This window comes from Podarcis liolepis (assembly GCF_965112155.1).
Source record: "Podarcis liolepis genome assembly, chromosome: 5".
Classification (NCBI taxonomy): Eukaryota; Metazoa; Chordata; class Lepidosauria; order Squamata; family Lacertidae; genus Podarcis; species Podarcis liolepis.
The window spans coordinates 7633154-7653859 of NC_139556.1; the positions used below are offsets into that span (position 1 = coordinate 7633154).

A 20706-nucleotide genomic window follows, 5' to 3' on the forward strand; every position below is an offset into this window, starting at 1 on the left:
GCTCAGTCAGCCTGCTTATATAGAGCTCCAGAACAACATAACTGTTGCAACTTTCTAAAACTATCCAATCACTGAATGTCACTTTCGATCCTTCATTTGCATAACTATCTACAGTATCCCCCTGCTGGCCCAGGGTGAGAACTTCAGTACATAACATATAGATTCTTATTCCTCTTATACGAATTATGATAATGAAAAATTATGATAATGAAAAAGAAATTGTGCAGCTCAGCAGGTAGAGCATGAGACTCATGCTCTCAGAGTCTGGGTTTGAGCCCCACATTGGGCCCAAAGTCCACCACTGAGGAGTGTTTATCCCACAGCCATGCTGCAGAAACTAATGCAACATTTCTCTGTTCGGGCAAACATTTTGTCACCAGGAAGCAGTGGGGGATTTATTTATATTCAAATACGCATTGTATGATTTGTTTCTTAATGTTCTTACGCTGCCCTCAGACTTTGGCATAGGATAAGTTAATATCCAGAAACATTTTCCCAGGTGAATTTTAAAAAATCATGGGTTTAAACCTGTAAATTACATTATTGAATAGGGTTCCCTTCTCTTGAAAGCAGGGAGTGCAAGGACGTTTTGAGAGAAGGAAAACCCTGTGATTCTTACCTAACTCTACATTTGCGTGTCAAGGTCCCCAGGGCCACCCCAATAACTCACACACCACACAGAATTTTTTTGTTTAAGATTTTTGGCATAATTTTGGCCACAACTTTATTGAAATACAAATTTGTGAGTGGTTGCGTAGGCATGGGTTGCGACTATCTGCCCCCACCATGGGGGACAGACTGACATTCCGCACGATGCGAAAGTCAGAATAGGGGAATATACTTGGGGTAGCGACGGAGCAGGGAACCTGCCCTCACCCCAAATGCAACCAGGAGCTCATTGCTATGGCCCAAGCCCCCTTGACAGAGTGGACAAGCAATAGTTAACTCCCAATTCCTTTAACGGAATCCCTTGCAGCAGCAGCATTAGAGGGGCAGGCACAGCCAATCCATGCCCCTCAACCAACCAAACCATAAACCAATGCCTAACTGCGAACCTTACAAGTTGTGATGATTTGCTACGCAGTAGGCAAAAACCAAATGGCCCAGCCAATCAGCCAGATGGACAAAATTCCTACCAGGCCCCCGCTTCAAAGCAGACGACCCCATGACAGGCATAGCAAGGTCAAAGCGAACAACCCTATTCTAGGGAGGGAGGGACGGGCAATCCGATGCACGGGCGAAAAGAGGAAGCCCTGGCCTCGTGCAAGGAGTTTTAGCATTTCTGGCTGTCAATCAACAAATGGCAACATTAACTTCTTCCCAACAACAAGGGAAGCCCCTATCGCATCAGTGGCCAACGAACAATTAGCCTGCCCCCAACTTTGGCGTGTCCTGGCGACCCCCACTGCAACACGTGCTCTCCATGAAGGAGAACACGCTTTCTAGAAATTACCCTGTTAAACTTGTCAAGCAGAATCATATAAGCTGGCTAACTTTTTGAAACAAAATCTGTCACCTTTTATTTATACAATCCTTTACAGGTTTCCTCAGAGGTAAGCTCCACTACGTTTAAGGGCCTTACTCTCAGGGAAGTATCCATAGGACTGGCCTTTTTTTGCTCTTCTGGGAATTGCATAAGGCACATTTTAACTGATCTTGTCTATCACTGTTTCTCAAGGTACAACATTCAAGATAAAGACACGTTTTTTGACAATGCTACCCGCAGTCGAATAGTAAGTCAGCTGAGGGGGTGTGACACATGAGGGAACCCCCCTGTGTTTAACTGCATTCACTGTTATTGCTGATAATCACATATTTTTAAAAAAATCTATAGAAATGTTCGTGGCTCTCTACAAGTGGGAGAGGGAGTTAATGGTTTGTGGGGTTTTTGGTCCTTGTTTTTATCATGTATTTTGTGCCTTTATATTGTATTTTTACATTGTGAACCACTTGAGATCTGCAAAGGAAGGGTGGTATTCAAATTTTATCACCCTCATCATGGGTCCCTGGTTGCGTGGTGATTTATAGTCACTGAATAAGGCAGAGGCTACAAACCCTGATTATTTCCACTGCTTTTTTCTGGGGAGAGGCAGGGGGATGCATACTCCTAAACATTTTGGGAATCTTTGTACTTTTGTCCATTTACTGTATTTAGTTTTCTCGATTTGAACTATAAAATGGTGATTTTCTGGAGTCAAAATGAGAGTACCCCCTAATCATTTTTTTAGAAAAAAGCACTGCTTATTTCCATTATTTTCTGTTGGGGGGTGTATCTTATTTAATTTTTATATACTGTACGTTGTTTGAATCTTATCAAACCCTTGATGGGGGAAGCCATGACGGTCAAAGAGGAGATGGGTTCAAATATAGCCTTCTCTCTGATATGATAGTTTGCTATATACACGGGCTGTTATTGTTGTTACCGTATATAGGAGCTTCCAGTTGCTTGAGCCTTCACCTGCAGTTTGACGTAGCACAGGACTATGAAATACTGGATGAAGAAAGCTTTTTTATTTAAATATAGTTAAAAAAATATGGTATGGTGAATATCATCTTTACGTCTTACTGGCTTCATGCAGAACATCTATTTCTTGGAAAGAAGTTATCTGTTAGTTACACCATGTTTGTGTGTTTTGATGCAGGTACACGAAATTTTGAAGCGTACATATACTACAAAAGCCAAAAACAGCATGGGTAAGAAATAATTCGCTTTTTAAAAAATGTTATTTCGGAAGCTGCTTTTTAATATTCTTGAATTCTTGTTCTAAATTTCTCAGATGCTTGTTAAGATATGTTCACAGTGCATTCTGCTGTGTCTTAATAGATTAGGGCAAATCCTGGATAATCAAATAAAAAGACATGTTTCTGAATCCTGCTCTGTTGGACATCATGGAAAATAAACTATTCAAAATCGTAGATATATATATATATATATTGACAGAATAAATTGTCTAAAACCAAAGGTTAACAATCTGCATAATTTATACAGGTTACATAATTAGTTTTTGTTGGAAGAGAATGTAAAGGTTTTGTTAAATCACAGATTCCACACAGTCCTTTGAATTTTCCATTCAAAGAAAAGCATTTTCCTTGAGCCAGTATGAACAACACCTAACATTAGGGTGCAAACTGTTCTGGAAACATTCTGTAGCTGGGTGAATTCAGAATGAATTCCCTGCAAGAAAATAATATTGCTTGATTTATTTATTTTTAAAAAATGGCTAATATTGAGCCTTCAGCTTTATTGGCCTTGCCTTGAATATAATTGGAAACTTCCCTTCCCTCTTCTCCCAAATTCTCTTCTGCAGCTTCTGTTAGACGGGATAATCTCTAGTTCTACAAATATTCAGTGCATATGTTCTACAAATATTCAGTGTTGAACGTCAACACTTCATATACGATTATTTTTCAGTAGCACTCACAGCTTCAGCACTTTTTGTTAGGTATTGAAGTTCTCACCCTGGGCCAGCAGGGGGATACTGTAGATAGTTATGCAAATAAAGGATCGAAAGTGACGTTCAGTGATTGGATAGTTTGTATGCAAATGAAGGATCGAAAGTGACGTTCAGTGATTGGATAGTTTTAGAAAGTTGCTACAGTTACATTGTTCTGGAGCTCTATGTAAGCAGGCTGACTGAGCTCCTCAGTTCAGTTCTGTTCTGGCCTTTGAATAAACAAGAGCTGTTTGAAGAATCGCTGTGTCGTCTGATATGTTCGCCCACAACTTAACACTTTTGATTGGAGTGGCAGCAATATGTGAGCAGGTGACATCAAATCTTGGTCAAAATTGGTGAATGGAGATACTGCAATCCGAAAGCTAATTCGGATGTGACAAAACAAACCAGCTAGATTTCAGATTCAGATGCCAAGTTTTGATTGCAGAGTTCAAATCATTTTAAATTGCCGTATTTTTCAGTCTATAAGACGCCCCCATGTACAAGATGCCCCCTATTTTGGGGGGGACTCCGATTTAAGAAAATGGGGGGAGATGGCCCCTGTGTGTAAAACGCCCCCAAATTTTGAACATTATTTTTTAGGGGAAAAGCCTAGTCTTGTACACAGGAAAATACGGTAATTTTAATTTACTTGTGAAATGTAGATCCCACCCTGAAACATAATATTTCCACTAATCAGATTTTAACATTACATTCATAAACTGAAATATAATAATAATAATAATAATAATAATAATAATAATAATAATAATAATAATAATAATAATATATTATTATTTGTCTCCCCAGCCACTCTGGGCGGCTTCTACAAAGACAAAAAATACACTAAGATGTCACACATTAAAAACTTCCCTGAATACACATTGATTTAAGGTGGCACTGGGGGAAGAGAAGGAAGGAGTTCCATTGTGCTAGTGGTATCGCATTCTTTGGCCGAAAAGCAAATATATATGTCTGTTTAAAAATAACTATTGCTATCTTTATTTTTCTTTAGGTATTAACACATTAATAGCAAACAATGTTTATGAAGCAGCCTTTCCCCTCCATGATGTAGGTATACACTTTCTTGTCAATTTCCTAAGAACCTTGTTAAAAGTGAAAGAATGCTTAATTGATGCTACATATGAGATTCCGCTGGAGTGCAGACTTCCTGTTAAGAAGCAGTATCCTTCAAATAAATAAGGGATATTCAGTGTTATGTTGGAGGGGATGCCAGGAAACAGGGAATTATGTTCACATGTGGTGGGGGTGTAAATATGTACAAATTTTTTGGCAAAGGGTGTTTAAGGAGATAACAGAAATCACTGGGTTAAAGCTGACCAAAAGTCCAGTGGTAGCATTATTATCAATTTACAATGGGGTGGAAGGTTCACAGACTATGAAGGACTTGCTCACAATTTTTTTGACAGCTGCACGAATCATTATAGCTAGGAAGGGGAAGGGGCAAGCACAATATAAAATGGGAGAATGGTACAAAGAGGTTTGGGATATAGCTATTAATGATAAATTAACATGTGCCATTAAGGTAAGATGGGGAATATGTAGGAGAAATGATTATGAAGAAACATGGAGTGTGTTCATAGAATTTGTGCTGTTAAAACGGAAAGGGGTTAAACCAGCACAAGAAGTGATGAAATGTTGGGAGGTTGGATAGTTATAATAGAATGGTGGTGGGGCGCACATTTTTATGCTTATTTATGTATGATTAATTATTAATTTAATAATAATAATAAAGCAGTATCCTAGTTTTAGGCTTATACATAGGACTCCTTCACACAAGAAAGAAGATTCCACCTAAACATTAGGAAGAACTTCCTGACAGTAAGAGCTGTTCAACAGTGGAATTTGCTGCCAAGGAGTGTGGTGGAGTCTCTTTCTTTGGAGGTCTTTAAGCAGAGGCTTGACAACCATATGTCAGGAGTGCTCTGATGGTGTTTCCTGCTTGGCAGGGGGTTGGACTCGATGGCCCTTGTGGTCTCTTCCAACTCTATGATTCTATGATTCTCGTGGGATTTCTTGTTGGTCCATTGGTTTCAGTGGGCCAACTCCAAACACGATTTAGTTGATGACCACCCCTGGTCTTCAACATTGAATTGCATTCTAGCAGGCAGGGGAGGTCAATATTATATTTATCACCATCACCATCCTGCTTTAGCTGAGATTCCTGCATTTCAGGGGGTTGGACTAGATGACTCTTGTGTCCTTCCAAGGCTATGATGCTATGATTATATATAGCAAGGATGGGAAAACTGTGGTCCTCCAGCTGTTGTTGGAATCCAGGTCCTGGCATGGGCAGGGGTGATGGTGGATGGTAGATGCAATGTCTGGAGCACCCCAGGTGTCCCACTGTTGGTAGTGGTTAAGAGCAGTGGACTTGTAATCTGGCGAACCGGGTTCGATTCCCCGCTCCTCCACATGCAGCTGCTGGGTGACCTTTGGCTAGTCACACTTCTCTGAAGTTTCTCAGCCTCACTCACCTCACAGAGTGTTTGTTGTGGGGGAGGAAGGGAAAGGAGAATCTTAGCCACTTTGAGACTCCTTAGGGTAGTGATAAAGCGGGATATCAAATCCAAACTCCTCCTCCTCCTCCTCCTCCTCCTCCTCCTCCTCCTCCTCCTCCTCCTCCTCTTCTTCTTCTTCTTCTTCTTCTTCTTCTTCTTCTTCTTCTTCGCTGGACAGCCTCAGTGAGTTTTCAGTTTAAGGCATGGTAGTGGGGTAGAGATGGGGTTTACAGAGATGAGCAGGAGTAAAAGGAATTTTAGAAGTACAATGGTACCTCGTGTTACAAACACCTCAGATTATAAACACTTCAGGTTACAGACTCTGCTAACCCGGAAGTAGTACCTTGGGTTAAGAACTTTACCTCAGGATGGGAACAGAAATCGCCCAGCGGTGGCAGCAGGAGACCCCATTAGCTAAAGTGGTACCTCAGGTTAAAAACAGTTTCAGGTTAAGAACGGACCTCCAGAATGAATTAAGTTCGTAACCAGAGGTACCACGGTACTTAGATTTTGTGGCAGTTAGAAATGACTAGTTTCTAAAACCTCTAGGGGTTTCCTCTGAATGACAGGGAAGGCATTGATGTGGATTGTATTGACCATGTTTGGCTTAAAGCACCTTAATACTAAAAATTGTTGCTGCTGCTACTGCTGCTGTTCTTGCTACCTGCCCTTTGCTAGCAGGTGACTCCTGCTCCCTACAATATTTCTTACCAATAGCATTGTCTTTTCAGGGTGAATATGACGGCGAAAACAAAGAAATGAATGAAAGAAAGGTAAAATAATTTACATCTTCAGTTTGGTTGGCATTGGGTTTGAATGTGACGATCTGTTCATGGCAATCAAGCCTTTGTGCTGAAAATATACTGCAAACTGGGCACAGTCCAGTCTGAAGCTCTCCTGCTCTGTCACAGCTCCTGTTAATTTCAGCAGTGTTTGCACAGAGGAATTTTCCATTGGATTTGTTGCCCGCCACCCCAGTCTCCAAGCGGTGCAAGATTCCAGGGGTTCCAGGCACTTACCCAGGGTTCAGTGTCCTTGAAACAAGATACAGCCGAGATTGTGGCAGAAATTTCAGGATACGTGGCTTGTTTACACACATATTCAACCTGAGCCTACAGTGGAGGTACTCACAGCATTAACACACCAAGAGGGTCTCCCATTTGTGGTTGTTTAGTCATTTAGTCGTGTCCGACTCTTTGTGACCCCATGGACCAGAGCACGCCAGGCATTCCTGTCTTCCACTGCCTCCCGCAGTTTGGTCAAACTCATGCTGGTAGCTTCAAGAACACTGTCCAACCATCTCGTCCTCTGTCGTCCCCTTCTCCTTGTGTCCTCCATCTTTCCCAACATCAGGGTCTTTTCCAGGGAGTCTTCTCTTCTCATGAGGTGGCCAAAGTATTGGAGCCTCAGCTTCAGGATCTGTCCTTCCAGTGAGCACTCAGGGCTGATTTCCTTCAGAATGGAGAGGTTTGATCTTCTTGCAGTCCATGGGACTCTCAAGAGTCTCCTCCAGCATCATAATTCAAAAGCATCAATTCTTCGGTGATCAGCCTTCTTTATGGTCCAGCTTTCACTTCCATACATCACTACTGGGAAAACCATAGCTTTAACTATACGGACCTTCTCCCATAGTCACAGCCTGGTATTCCTGCAGAAATCAAGCATGGCTCTCCCTCTCTGGCTTCTGCCTACTTCTAGCCCAGCTCACACACATTCCACACTTGCTTTTGTCTTCCTTACTACCAGCCATGTGAGGGAGGGGGGTCATCTTCCACAGAGCATCTTCCATTCTTATACTAGCCGTACTTAGGGCCTTTAACTCAGCAAGAAACTTACCTGGCTAATTCAACAATGGAATCCTCCAGGACCCCAAGCATAGCTGTCAACCGTCCCTTATTTGGCGGGAAAGTCCCTTATCCCAGTGCCATGTCCTGCTGCTGTCCCTTATTGATGATGTCCCTTAAATTTCCCAGTTTCAAAGGAAGCAGCTCCTCTCCCTCCTTACCTCCCTGCCGGCCAGGGAGGAGGGAGGCTCCAACTGTGTTGCTTGGCTGCATTGCTCACCCAATAAGGAGTCTAAGAATGACTGGGGGGTGGAGCTTGCATGCCTTGTGCCAATCAAATCTGCTGCGTTGCCTGGGGACTCGCCTTTGCTCAGCGCTTCCCAGCGGAGAGGTGACGGTGGTTTTCCTTGCTGCATCCCCTTTGCTGGGTTGCTGCACTGTGGGAACCACCACTTGAGGCTTCATTTGGCTGCTGGCTGGGCTTTCTGCCTTTGGCTTGGAGGGGCTCAGAAGCTGAACATACCTGTGCTCTGAAAATCCCTTATTTTGGCTGCTGATCCCTTATTTCCGAGGCTACTGGTCCCTTATTTTTAAATCCGTTAGTTGACAGCTATGACCCCAAGAATTACAGGGAACGCAGGCATCATGCAGGGTGAAGCCCCCAAACTCACAACAATATTGTGTTGCTAAGACCTCTGTGCTATTCTTCCGCCAGGTGTCTTCAGTATAACTGTTTCAGAAATGGTCAAATAGATATAATTTATGAAAGCTGCCTGTAAAAAAATGAATCTCTCATAGCTAGCTTTCAGCATTATATCCCATGCTAATAAAGAAACAAAAGCAGAACTACTCGTTTGATACTTGGAGAGGAAAGGGAGTGATGCATTGATTTCAGAAGAAAGAAGAAGGGGGGTTATTGGTCATTTATATGATGCTTCTCTGACTGAGCCCAGGCCATTTAGAGAAGATGAAGTATTTGAAACAGTCTGGACAATGCCCCCAGTGCAGAAAATTGCTACTGAAAATTCCCTTAGTTGTTTACAGCAAGCACTTTGGGGGGAAGATAGCAGGGGAAGGGAGTTCAAGATGAAGCTGCCATAGTTTTAATATTTATTTGTTTTTTAACCACCCCCCCCCTATGTTTTTACCTGTACTTATTTTATATGTAAGCTGTCTTGAATCCCTGTCAGGGGAAAAGGCAGGATATAAATGAAAATATAATAATAGGGCCCTTTATCCAGATTGGGAGCATATTCCAGATCAGAGTCCCACATATGCCCCCTCCCTTAAAACCACATTAAGTACCTAAAAAAAAAACATGAACAACCTAATTTATACTTTGGCTCTCATTTTCCTCAGCTAAATGCTTTAACTTTTCCTAATATAGGAGATGGCCAATAATTTTGGATGGTCTTCTTTTAGTCTATAACATCTTACTTGAAATGGGATGGCCAGCCCCACATCTGCATATATATTTTCTAAATGTGGCCACAAGCAGTGCTTTTTTCGGGGCGGGCGGGGTAAATGTACTTTTGTCCATTTACTGTATTTATTTTTCCCAATTTGAACCATAAAATGTTGGTTCTCTTGAGTCAAAATGAGAGTACCCCTAAACATTTTTTTAGGGGGGGAAGCACTGACCACAACTATAGATTGATATAGCAACATTAGCATGCTCACTGCCATCTACTTTCCTAATAATTCCTAGCGGTCCATTTGCTTTTTTTCACTCGGGTGAAAATGCTCCACATTTCTTCGGATTGAACTTCCTCAGCAAAAGAAGCTAGGTTAGCCAGGCCACTGATTCATGTTTTAGCTGCCTTTCTGAAGTCTCAGAGCTCTTGCTTATCACTGCACCATACCATGCTATGAGTCTTCCCCTTCTTAGCCTTGCTTTCCATCCTATCTCTATTGGACTGGTGAAAGATTGCCAGTTTCCCTTAAATACTGAAAGTGCTAAATATGCCAAAGCACAGGAAAGTTTCCTGGTGGGATTGCCCCCCAAAGGAGAGTTTGGCAAGACAGCATCTGGCCACTAAGGGGTGCTGAAAATCCACAAATGGGTAACACGTTGTCAGAGATGCATAAGTCATCAGTAAATGGAGGTGCATAAAGCCTGAATAAATGGAGCGTCATTTTTATCTGTATCCGCCCCAAGGAGAGGTAGCCGAAACTTTCTTCTGGAGGGCAAAATGCTGACATAGCAGCTAATCTTGCAAGGACTCACTGGATATCACAGCAAAAAGTGGAAACGCTACTTTAAAAAGACTTAGTGCCTGGAAAAATATTCACCCCAGACGTTGGGCTGCCCTTCTCCTTAACCTGCCCATTTAGGCCCTCTTATGAAGTGTTAAGTATTAAAAACATAAAAGGTTCTTTCCAGAAATACTGCAATGATTGCTCACACATGTTCCTATGGCCCAGCCATAAGACTTGACTATAGAATTTCTACGTATAACATCATCTGTTTTCTATCTGAACCTGAATAGTTTCAGTGTTTAATTTCCTGAAATGCCCTGATCAGGTTTAAAGTGAAGGGAGACATTTTTAAAAAACGGCTTTCAGCCCTTTTGATGGTGTTTCCTTTAAGGTACATAATGCAGCTTCCATTTCCTTGCAGTGTGTGGCCCTCAGACAAAGGTAGACTGACACTAACTGGGTTTTATTTTCTTGTAAGCAAGCCTCCTTGATTAAGATTTATGTACCAACTCATAATTTTGAATTATGGTGCTGGAGGAGACTCTTGAGAGTCCCATGGACTGCAAGAAGATCAAACCTCTCCATTCTGAAGGAAATCAGCCCTGAGTGCTCACTGGAAGGACAGATCCTGAAGCTGAGACTCCAGTACTTTGGCCACCTCATGAGAAGAGAAGACTCCCTGGAAAAGACCCTGATGTTGGGAAAGATGGAGGGCACAAGGAGAAGGGGACGACAGAGGACGAGATGGTAAGATAGTGTTCTTGAAGCTACCAGCATGACTTTGACCAAACTGCGGGAGGCAGTGGAAGACAGGAGTGCCTGGTCCATGGGGTCACGAAGAGTCGGACATGACTAAACGACTAAACAACAACAAACCAAATCATAAAGCAAAGGCCAGTCCTAATCAACCACCTTCAGGTTCTTCTTGTGGGGAAAAACAAATGATGCAAATGTTCATAGAATTGTGGAGTTGGAACGGACCCTGAGGGTTATCTAGTCCAACTCCCTCCATTCATGACAGATGGTCCTCAAGCTCTGCTTGAAAACCTCCAAAGATACAGAATCCACCACCTTTCCACTGTCAAACAGATCTTGCTGTCAACAAGTTCTTCCTGATCTTTAGTCTCCTTTCTTGCAATTTGAGTCCGTTGGTTCAGGTCCTACGCTCTGTGTGAAATGACACTCCGAATTCAAGAAAACCAGTGATTTTATGAAACTTTGGTTCAGCCTCAATGGGGATATTTCCTGAAAAATGTTTTAATAGTGAGAACATTCTTATTTAATCCGTCTTGGTGCTCTTGCTCTCACTAATACTGGTTCAGATTTCTTGTTTTCTCCTGATGCCAGCAAACTAGTGAGTGTGATGGATCACAAAGATGCATGGCCAGTTAGATTTTTCTGGGTGATGATGTGCCTGAGGAGAACAATTCCCATATTAGCTGGCTGGGTGATCTCAAAAAATAAGGAATCCCATCAATGAATGCAATTCAGTTTTGGCTACATGGCCACACCATGGATAGCAAAGGAAGCCAGTTGAAAAAGAGACCGAGAGGGGAAAATATAATAATAATAATAATAATAATAATAATAATAATAATAATAATTATTATTATTATTATTATTATTATTATTATTATTATTATTATTTATTATTTGTAGCCCGCCCATCTGGCTGGGTTTCCCCAGCCACTCTGGGCGGCTTCCGTAGAAACCAAAAATACAGTAAAATATCACAGATTAAAAACTTCCCTGAACATTTTCACAGTCACTGCCAAAATAATGACAAAAGAGGCAAGCACTTTTCAACATTGCAATAATATCCCTTAAAAAGAAGAGGTAGTGAGTCATTTTCTCTCAACAATTCTCATAATAAATATACTTTAGAAAAGCTGCAACTCAAATATTTTCAGCAACATTTCCCATCTTGATAGGCGGCTATGCAGACAGCCCCCAAAAGAAACTGTTTATTACACTGGTCAACAACAAATTTGTTGTCTGCGTTTTTTCAGTTGATTTAGGATGAATCTGATGCGCTGAATCCAAAAATCACATTGGTTTTGCTCAATCAGGTCAAGTTTTTGAGCTATGGCCACATGTCAGTTTTTTTACGTTTTTGTTCACATGTACGCTTGTGTGGAGCATTTTAGAAGAAGTTGGTGGGGGTAAAATGCCATGTCGAATAATTGTTTTGATTGGAAATGATTATTTTAATGACAGGAAGTATTCAGGTCCGATAGTTCTGGGTGATTATGTCAAAAAGGGATCAGTTTGAAGTCATAAAACCTCGAAATCTTCCATAAATTGGTGCGGCAAAGCATAAAGTTGCTTACCATGCTTATTCTGGTATTAAACTTGGTGACCAGGATAAAGCTTGGGCGCCACACATGGTGTGCAAGGCATGCACCAAGACTCTACGTGGATGGACCAATGGCAAGAGGAGTCTGAACTATGGAATTCCCATGGTTTGGAGGGAACCGACAAACCATGTCACTGACTGCTACTTCTGCGCTGTTGATGTGACTGGGATCAACAGAAAGAACCGGAGCAGCCTCAAGTATCCTGATCTTCAATCAGCACGTCGTCCTGTGGCTCATTGTGATGAAATTCCAGTGCCTATCTTCAGAGAACTTCCTGACATTAGTGACAAAGATGCCTCCAGTGTTGAAGGACATGAAGAAGAAGAAGTGGTTCTTGAAGATGATGCTCCACATCCATTTTCCCAAAAGGAGTTGAATGATCTAGTTTGTGACCTCAGCTTGTCAAAGGACTCTGCCAAACTGTTGGCATCCAGATTGAAGGAAAAAAACCTCCTCTCTGACAGTGCTCGCATCAGCTTCTTCCGCAACAGACATCAAGAGTACCTCCGTTTTTTCTCGGAAGAGAAGGACTTGGTGTACTGTGCAGATATTGCGCAGCTTCTGCTCAAGCTTGGAGTGCCACAGTATGAACCCAAAGATTGGAGACTGTTCATTGACAGCAGCAAGCGATCACTGAAATGTGTTCTGCTACACAACGGCAACCAGTTCGCCTCTATACCCCTGGGTCACTCGAGTACACCGAAGGAGAACTATGAAGCGGTGAAGTATGTGCTGGAGAAAATTGGTTATGATCAGCATAAGTGGTTTACTTGTGTTGACCTGAAGATGGTGAACTTTTTGTTGGGACAACAGTCTGGCTTCACCAAGTACCCATGTTTTCTGTGCATGTGGGATAGTAGGGACCGTGCTCAGCATTACACGAAGAAGGACTGGCCTGTGCGGGAGGAATTGGTGCCTTGCAGAGAAAGAAACGTCATCAACGGCCCTCTGGTGGACAGAGACAGAATACTCTTCCCACCGCTGCACATCAAGCTCGGCTTAATCAAGCAGTTCACCAAGGCTCTGGACAAGGATCGTGACTGCTTCACTTACTTGTGCCAGGCTTTTCCAGGATTGACCATGGAGAAGTTGAAAGCTGGCATCTTTGACGGTCCTCAGATCCGTCAGCTCATCAGAGATCCAGAGTTCGGAAACTCAATGAACGAAGTGGAACTGGAAGCGTGGAAGGCATTTGTTCTGGTAGTGAAGAACTTTCTTGGCAACAATAAGGCCAGAAGCTACGCAGAACTTGTCAACAACATGCTGACTGCTTTCAGAAACCTGGGCTGCAACATGAGCGTCAAGATACACTACCTATTTTCACATATGGACTGGTTTCCTGAGAACCTGGGTTCAATGAGTGACGAGCAGGGGGAGAGATTCCATCAGGACATGAAAGAGATGGAGACCAGGTATCAGGGTCGCTGGGATGCAGTCATGATGGCTGAGTACTGTTGGACTCTGAAGAGAGACCTCCCTGCCGCTGAGCATTCCAGGAGTTCCAAGAAACGGAAGTTCAAGCCCTGAAGTTTGAAAAATGGTGAAGCAACATGCAATTTGCGTGTACTTACCTTTATCAATGCCCACCATTCAGTTTACAGTAATCGATGTTTCTATCAGGTAATCAATATATGTTGTTGGGAAAACATTTTTTTCTATTAAAAACATATTTAGGATGATATGTTTTGACAAAAATCAGCTGATAATGCCGCAAAAATGTAATTGATTTTGTCACAAGATCTTATTTTTTTTCAAATCAACATAGCGCAAAAACCTGACCTGATGGAGAGAAACGGATGCCATTTCCTGATTTAGCAGTGCAAAAATACCCTAAAGCAGTTGTAGAAATCTAGACAACATTCAAAAAGTAAAAAATTGTTGCCCAGTGTTATTTGTTTTAATATATACTAGAAATACATAATTATCTCACAATATATTATCATTCTTAGAGGTCAATAATGAACCTTACTCATTGCAGTGTGCAAAATAGTGGGCATTTGATTTGCTTTTCAGTGCAATTCTATCCATGTTTGCTGTGATGTAAGTTCCCCTGGTAATCATGTTTAAGATTGGACAAGGTTGCATCTTACTAAGAGTAGAGTAAACTCATTGAAATCCCTGCCTTGTTCATTGATTCTAGTGGATCATCTCTGGATATGACTTAGCTGGATACAGTGGCGTAGCGTGGGTTGTCAGCACCCAGGGCAAGGCAAGTAATTTGCGCCCCCTAACCCGTGGATTTTAGCAGGGGGCAGAGAGCTGCGAGTGCGAGCGCGCCCCCCCAGATGTTGCGCCCGGTGCGGCCGGCCCCCCCTGCACCCCCACGCTACGCCACTGGCTGAATATATCCCTTAGCCTGTACATAGTTGTTTTAAAGACGATATCCTGGAAAGGTCATTGAGGAGTAATGATGTGTGAGGAACAGTTGCCAGGAAACTGGAACACACATGGTACATAGGGGTGCAGCGTTCATTCAGAACTTCCACTGACACCTTGTCTGAATTTACTGTAAACCCTATTCAGTTATAGTTGTGTCCAGGGCATACAGCCCAATTCGATAATGTTTATTTGGAATGCAAGCCCCACTGCTTTCAGTTGGGTAAAAAAAAGGTAAAGGTAAAGGACCCCTGACAGTTAAGTCCAGTCGCGAATGACTCTGGGGTTGCGGCGCTCATCTCGCTTTACTGGCCGAGGGAGCTAGCGTTTGTCCACAGACAGTTTTTCCAGGTCATGTGGCCAACAGGACTAAGCCGCTTCTGACGAAACCAGAGCAGCGCATGGAAACACCATTTACCTTCCTGCCGGAGCAGTACCTATTTATCTACTTGCACTTTGACGTGTTTTTGAACTGCTAGGTTGGCAGGAGCTGGGACCAAACAACAGGAGCTCACCCCATCATGGGGATTAGAACCGCCGACCTTCCGATCGACAAGCCCTAGGCTCAGTGGTTTAGACCACAGCGCCACCTGTGTAAACTACTAGATTAATGCACATTATTTATCTAGTCCCTACTCTACCCCTTCCTGTTTAGGCCTTTTGGGTTTATTTGCTTAGATTACAACCCAAGATTGTATTGTGTAGACTTGGAATTATTTTAAGCACACTAAGTGGTAAAAAACCCCATTGCAAGACAGATGCTATAGGTCACCCCCAACCCCTGTCAAGGGCAAGGGCAAATAACCAGAACACCACACGTTGAAACAGACCAGAACTTTATTGACTGTAGAAAAGTACCGTATTTTTTGCTCTATAACACGCACCCGACCATAACACGCATGTAGTTTTTAGAGGAGGAAAATCCGTAGGCATGCCACCCGTAGGCATTCCCTCCATAACACGCACAGACATTTCCCCTTACTTTCTAGGAGGAAAAAAGTGAGTGTTATGCTGCAAAAAATACGGTAAGCAGAGTTGGTGTGGCACTGAGATAAGGCTCTGTTTTGCCAACAGACTGATCATGGGTATGTGATGAAGAGGGTGAATCAGATCAGCGTAAAATAAATTTCCTCCCCATTTCAGTGATGGAAACCTTACTGCCAGCTGACTAGCTTTGTTTGATACAACCCTCAGTGGTTAATTTTGAAAGAGGGGTGTTGGGCCTTCTTCCTCCATGTAGCAAGCATCTTCTTCCTCAGATAATCTGCATTTTAATCCAGCTGTTCATATATGTGCTACATGATACACTTTTTGTTATTATTTTGCATGTTCTGCAGCATGTTCAGGTTTCAAACTTGAGCTCACATCTCATGGGACTCAGTCATGGCTCCATTTAAGCCCCGAAACTTTATTTTATTTTATTTTTTGTCATTTAAATGCAGTATGTCAACAGTATATCTATTTTCCCCACACAGCTGCTGTATCAAGAATGGGCGCGATATGGATCGTTTTACAAGTTTCAGCCTATTGATCTTGTAAGGTAATTAATTGCACAGCAACAGCTTCTTGGCAAAATTGTAAAGTTCCTTCTTTGGCAAAACTGGCAAAGTTGCACTGATTTGCCCTAGGGGAAGATTCTGGTCAGCGGGGCCTTGCATCGAGAGGTGGGCAGTTAGCTTCTCCCTTTCCATCATACTCAATCACAGGTTTTATTGCAGAAGATTTAATGAAAGATAATATTAATGAAAGGTGATGTACCTTTCCAAAATGTCATTTAGTAGTGTTCGAAGGTTCTGAGCTAGATTCTGAGAGGCAAAGTCATTGAGAGGCTTTTGCATCTCCGTCAAATGAATTTCCTCTTTCTGTTTAGGAATTTCCCCTTTCTGTTTAGGAAAATATTTACCATCCAGTACATTAACTGCTCATTTCCATACCCTCCCACATTCCTCAGATGAAAATAGGAACATTTCTCACTTCCTTGCAACTGATCCTCCTCAACCTCCCGTCTTTTGTGACCCTGTTATTTCCACTACCACTATATCAATGGGACCAGCACACACGTCCTCCACTGTCCTGAGAAAACCCCTTAATCCTGATTTGATTTGATTCTTTGGTAGATTGAAAAACACACATCAATAAATAAATTTTAGAAAGTGGGGAAATTAGACTCAGGTGCACAAAGCATTTTTAAAAAAAAAATCAAAAGAAGAAGAAGAAGAAGAGGAGGAGGAGGAGGAGGAGGAGGAGGAGGAGTTTGGATTTGATATCCCGCCTTTCACTCCCTTTAAGGAGTCTCAAAGCGACTAACATTCTCCTTTCCCTTCCTCCCCCACAACAAACACTCTGTGAGGTGAGTGGGGCTGAGAGACTTCAAAGAAGTGTGTGACTGGCCCAAGGTCACCCAGCCGCTGCATGTGGAGGAGCGGAGACGCGAACCCAGTTCCCCAGATTACGAGACTACCGCTCTTAACCACTACACCACACTGGCTCTATGCTCCCCCTTTCTTCCCGCCCAGGAAGAAGAGCCAGTGTGCTGTAGTGGTTATGAGCAGTGGACTCGTAATCCGGTGAACCGGGTTCGATTCCCCACTCCTCCACATGCAGCTGCTGGGTGACCTTGGGTAGTCACACTTCTCTGAAGTCTCTCAGCCTCACCCACCTCACAAAGTGTTTGTTGTGGAGAAGGAAGGGAAAGGAGATTGTTAGCTGCTTTGAGACTCCTTAGGGTAGTGCTAAAGTGGGATATCAAATCCAAACTCTTCTTCTTCAGGGCATCCCTATCCTCTGCCTGCCCCTCAGAGCCAGCCCATCACACAAGACTGGGCCTTAGAAGCCATAGCCTCTCCTTCTCCTCACCTGCTCTCCAATAGCTGCTTGCTACGAGCTGCCCAAGAGAGGCGACCAGCAGCAGCAGCCATGGAGAGGCAACAGAATGTTCTCTCACAGCCACCACAGCCATCAACATCATCATCATCTTTCAAGATAAGTGCAGGCTCATCCTCCTCCATGAGCTCAGCAGCAGCAGCAACACTGGTGGGGCAAATAGGGACATTCCAGGATCAAATCAGAAACCAGGGCTGTTGTAATTTCTGGGCTGTCCCTGGAGGGTATACAGTTCATGTTGAACTCAGGTGCCAGTCTTGCGTAAGCCAGTTCCAGTTCATGGAGTGTGAGCCTTCGACATGCAACACCATTCTTGTGGAATGCCAAATAAGCAATTGCTCTTCATGCAACCATCGACATGTTTAAATAGTGTGTCAAAAGAACTTCCATGAATTCAGATGTTTGGTTATATAATCTAGAGTTGCATAACCTTTTACAAAACTGTGGGCCACAGTCCCTGTGTGCAGTGAACAGGACCAAAGGCAAACATGGAAGAGGCAGCCCCCACACCAGCCACAAACATCCATACACCCCACCTTCATACTCATCCATCCCCCCTGCCCTATTCATACACAACCCATGTTCCCCTTTCTCAGCGCTGAGCAGGGAATTGCAGGGAATGGCCAATGGAGGAAAAGAGCAATCTCTCGTTCCATCAGCTGTTCACTTCCATGCTGTAGGATCATCAGGCCTAGCTAGCAAGTTGTTGAGACTGACAGTGTAGCCTAGAACATCAATCAGTGGTGCATCATGCAGGAAGCAGAGCATCTGCAAACAGGTCAATGTGGAAAGGGTTCCCTGCAAATTGAAAGTTTGAAAAGCACAATGCGGAGGCATGCATCTCTAAGTGGAGTGAAGTTAGGAGACAGAAATTGGATTCTTCCTCCTGTGCTCAAAAACTGCTCCTGCCAGAGCTTTTTGGTTACCTTTTTGCCAGGTGTTGCAACAGATATGACTTCTGCTTGCCATTCTGTTGTGTAAGAGAGATAAGTAGCTGCACATCATATGACTCATGGTTGCGTGGATGTGGGAGATTTAGAGAGAGAGGCCGGGATGCAAGAAACCAAATAGGCATCCCAGATAAGTGACTCAGCAACATTTAGTATATTTTGTTTATCTTGCCCCTTTCTGTCCTAAAGGCATTTCAAATTCTTTCCAGTCTATGTCACACATCAAAATGCTGTTCCAGATAGCCCAGGCATGTAAAATGCACCCCCCCACATACACTTTTTATACTTCAACTCCTTCTTTATTTACATTTGGGTTACCATTCCAGTCCATCAACCCTTTCACCACTTTGCTCAACACCTCTAGGAAACTCCCCGGCAGAGTGTGCGGTCTAACCCTCTAACCCTTCCAACTCTATGATTCTATTCTATTCTAACCCTCCGCCCACGGTTTCCAACTCTATGATTCTATTCTATTCTAACCCTCCGCCCACGGTTGTCTCCAGCAATTACTATCCAATGGCATACTGCCTCCAACCTTGGATGTTAAACTTGGCTATCTTGATTTGCATGTTCAGACCCAGAAACCTCCCCCCTAAATAAATTCACACTTGACTCAAATTTTTGGTTTGGTTTTTGGCAGTATTAGGCCACAACTTGATTGATTACAGAAAGTGACTGGTTGCATAGGCTCTGGTTCGACTAGCTCCCTACACCCTTGCAGGTAGTGCTGACCCAGGACACCAGCATAGGTCAACCAAGGGTGAACACCTGGATAAGCGGAAAGCCGGGAATGGGCCAACTCCACTACCCAAATGTCCCCCTGGACTCAGGCACGGGCACAACCCCCTCTCAGAGGTTGACCAAACCACTGAGTCCCTTTAATAGAATTCCTTTAATGGAATACCCTTCACATAGGGATGGCGAGAGCGTTCTCCCATCCCTATCACCTGAACCAGTGCCTATCTGCAACCTTACAAGTTGTGATGATTTGCTACGCGGCAGGCGAAACCCAAATGGCAACAGCCAATCAGCCAAGTGGGGAAAATTCCTTCCGTGCCCCTGTCCCGACAACAGGCAACACACGACGGCATAGCAAGGTCAAGCGCAAAACCCTAAAAGTAGGGGGAGGTGGGCAGGTGTTCCGAATGCATGCGCCAAAAGAGGAAGCTCTGGGTCACGTGAAGGGGCATAAATAGGTCCCTCAAACCATTTGGACTGTGTCCCATTGGCCAGATTGCACCCAGCTTCGAGGGACCTACCAATTGGGTGTTGTGGCTGACCAATGTACCCACCCACAACACAGGGTGTCGGTTGTCCAGGTCTCACCGCAATACGTTCCCTCTTTAAGGGAGGACCCGATTAACAGGCATTGCTAGACATCTCCATGAATTTGCCTAATCCTCTTTTAAATCCAGCTACATCGCAAGAAAGCAAATTTCCTAAATTAATTATTGGTTGTATGAAGAAGCATTTCCCTTTGGTTTTCCTGAATCTATGGCCTATCAACTTAATTAAGTGACACTGAGTTCTAATGTTATGGGGAAACAAGAGCATTTTGCTCTGTATATCTTTGTAACTTTGATGCACACTGTGCCCGACTCAATTCCAACGGGTCATACATAGGAGAATTTATTATGGATTGAGCCTTAATTAACTCTCGGTAAGTATTTATACCTTCTTAAAAAACCACTTCTGACAGGATTGGGGTGTTAAAATGCTCTGCAAGTAAACTCAGCGGACTGTACTTTTGAATATATATAAGTAGGATTTTGCTGCTGATCTCCTAAAGATCTTTCCATGTTCTGTACATCTTTTTTCTGTCTCTCTGACAAATCATCTTAAATATTAATTTAAATTCTAGACAACATTGCTTGGGCTCAGAAGAGGCAGTTGCCTCCAAAATACCTTGGAACTCTTGATTTAGAAACAAAACCAATTTAACTTTATGCCACCTTTTGACATCTTTGCTCTTTTCCCTTCTGAGACTTCCTCAAAGTCCAATTTTATTTGCTTTAAAAAAAAACCAAACCAGATGTACACATTTACAGGGGAAAAGAACTCGTTGAGAGTACAAGGCACAATGATCGGAATCATGCAAATGAAAGAGAATATCTAATCCTGAGCTTTAAAAAAGAAAAGGGAAAAAAGGATGTATTGATTCTTACTGAGCTCACTCTTACAGTTTTATAAAGGTCTCTTTA

At 43.0% G+C, this 20706-nt stretch overlaps 1 protein-coding gene across 1 annotated transcript in view; it reads left to right on the plus strand.

The window, feature by feature from the left end:
- ANO2 (anoctamin 2) overlaps positions 1-20706 on the plus strand; it is a 155165-nt gene that overhangs the window by 39737 nt on the left and 94722 nt on the right. Inside the window, exons 5-9 of the mRNA XM_083503337.1 lie at positions 1679-1733; positions 2643-2694; positions 4450-4505; positions 6688-6729; positions 16148-16212. Of these exons, the coding sequence (XP_083359463.1) occupies positions 1679-1733; positions 2643-2694; positions 4450-4505; positions 6688-6729; positions 16148-16212 (270 nt within the window). The remainder of the gene's footprint in view (positions 1-1678; positions 1734-2642; positions 2695-4449; positions 4506-6687; positions 6730-16147; positions 16213-20706) is intronic.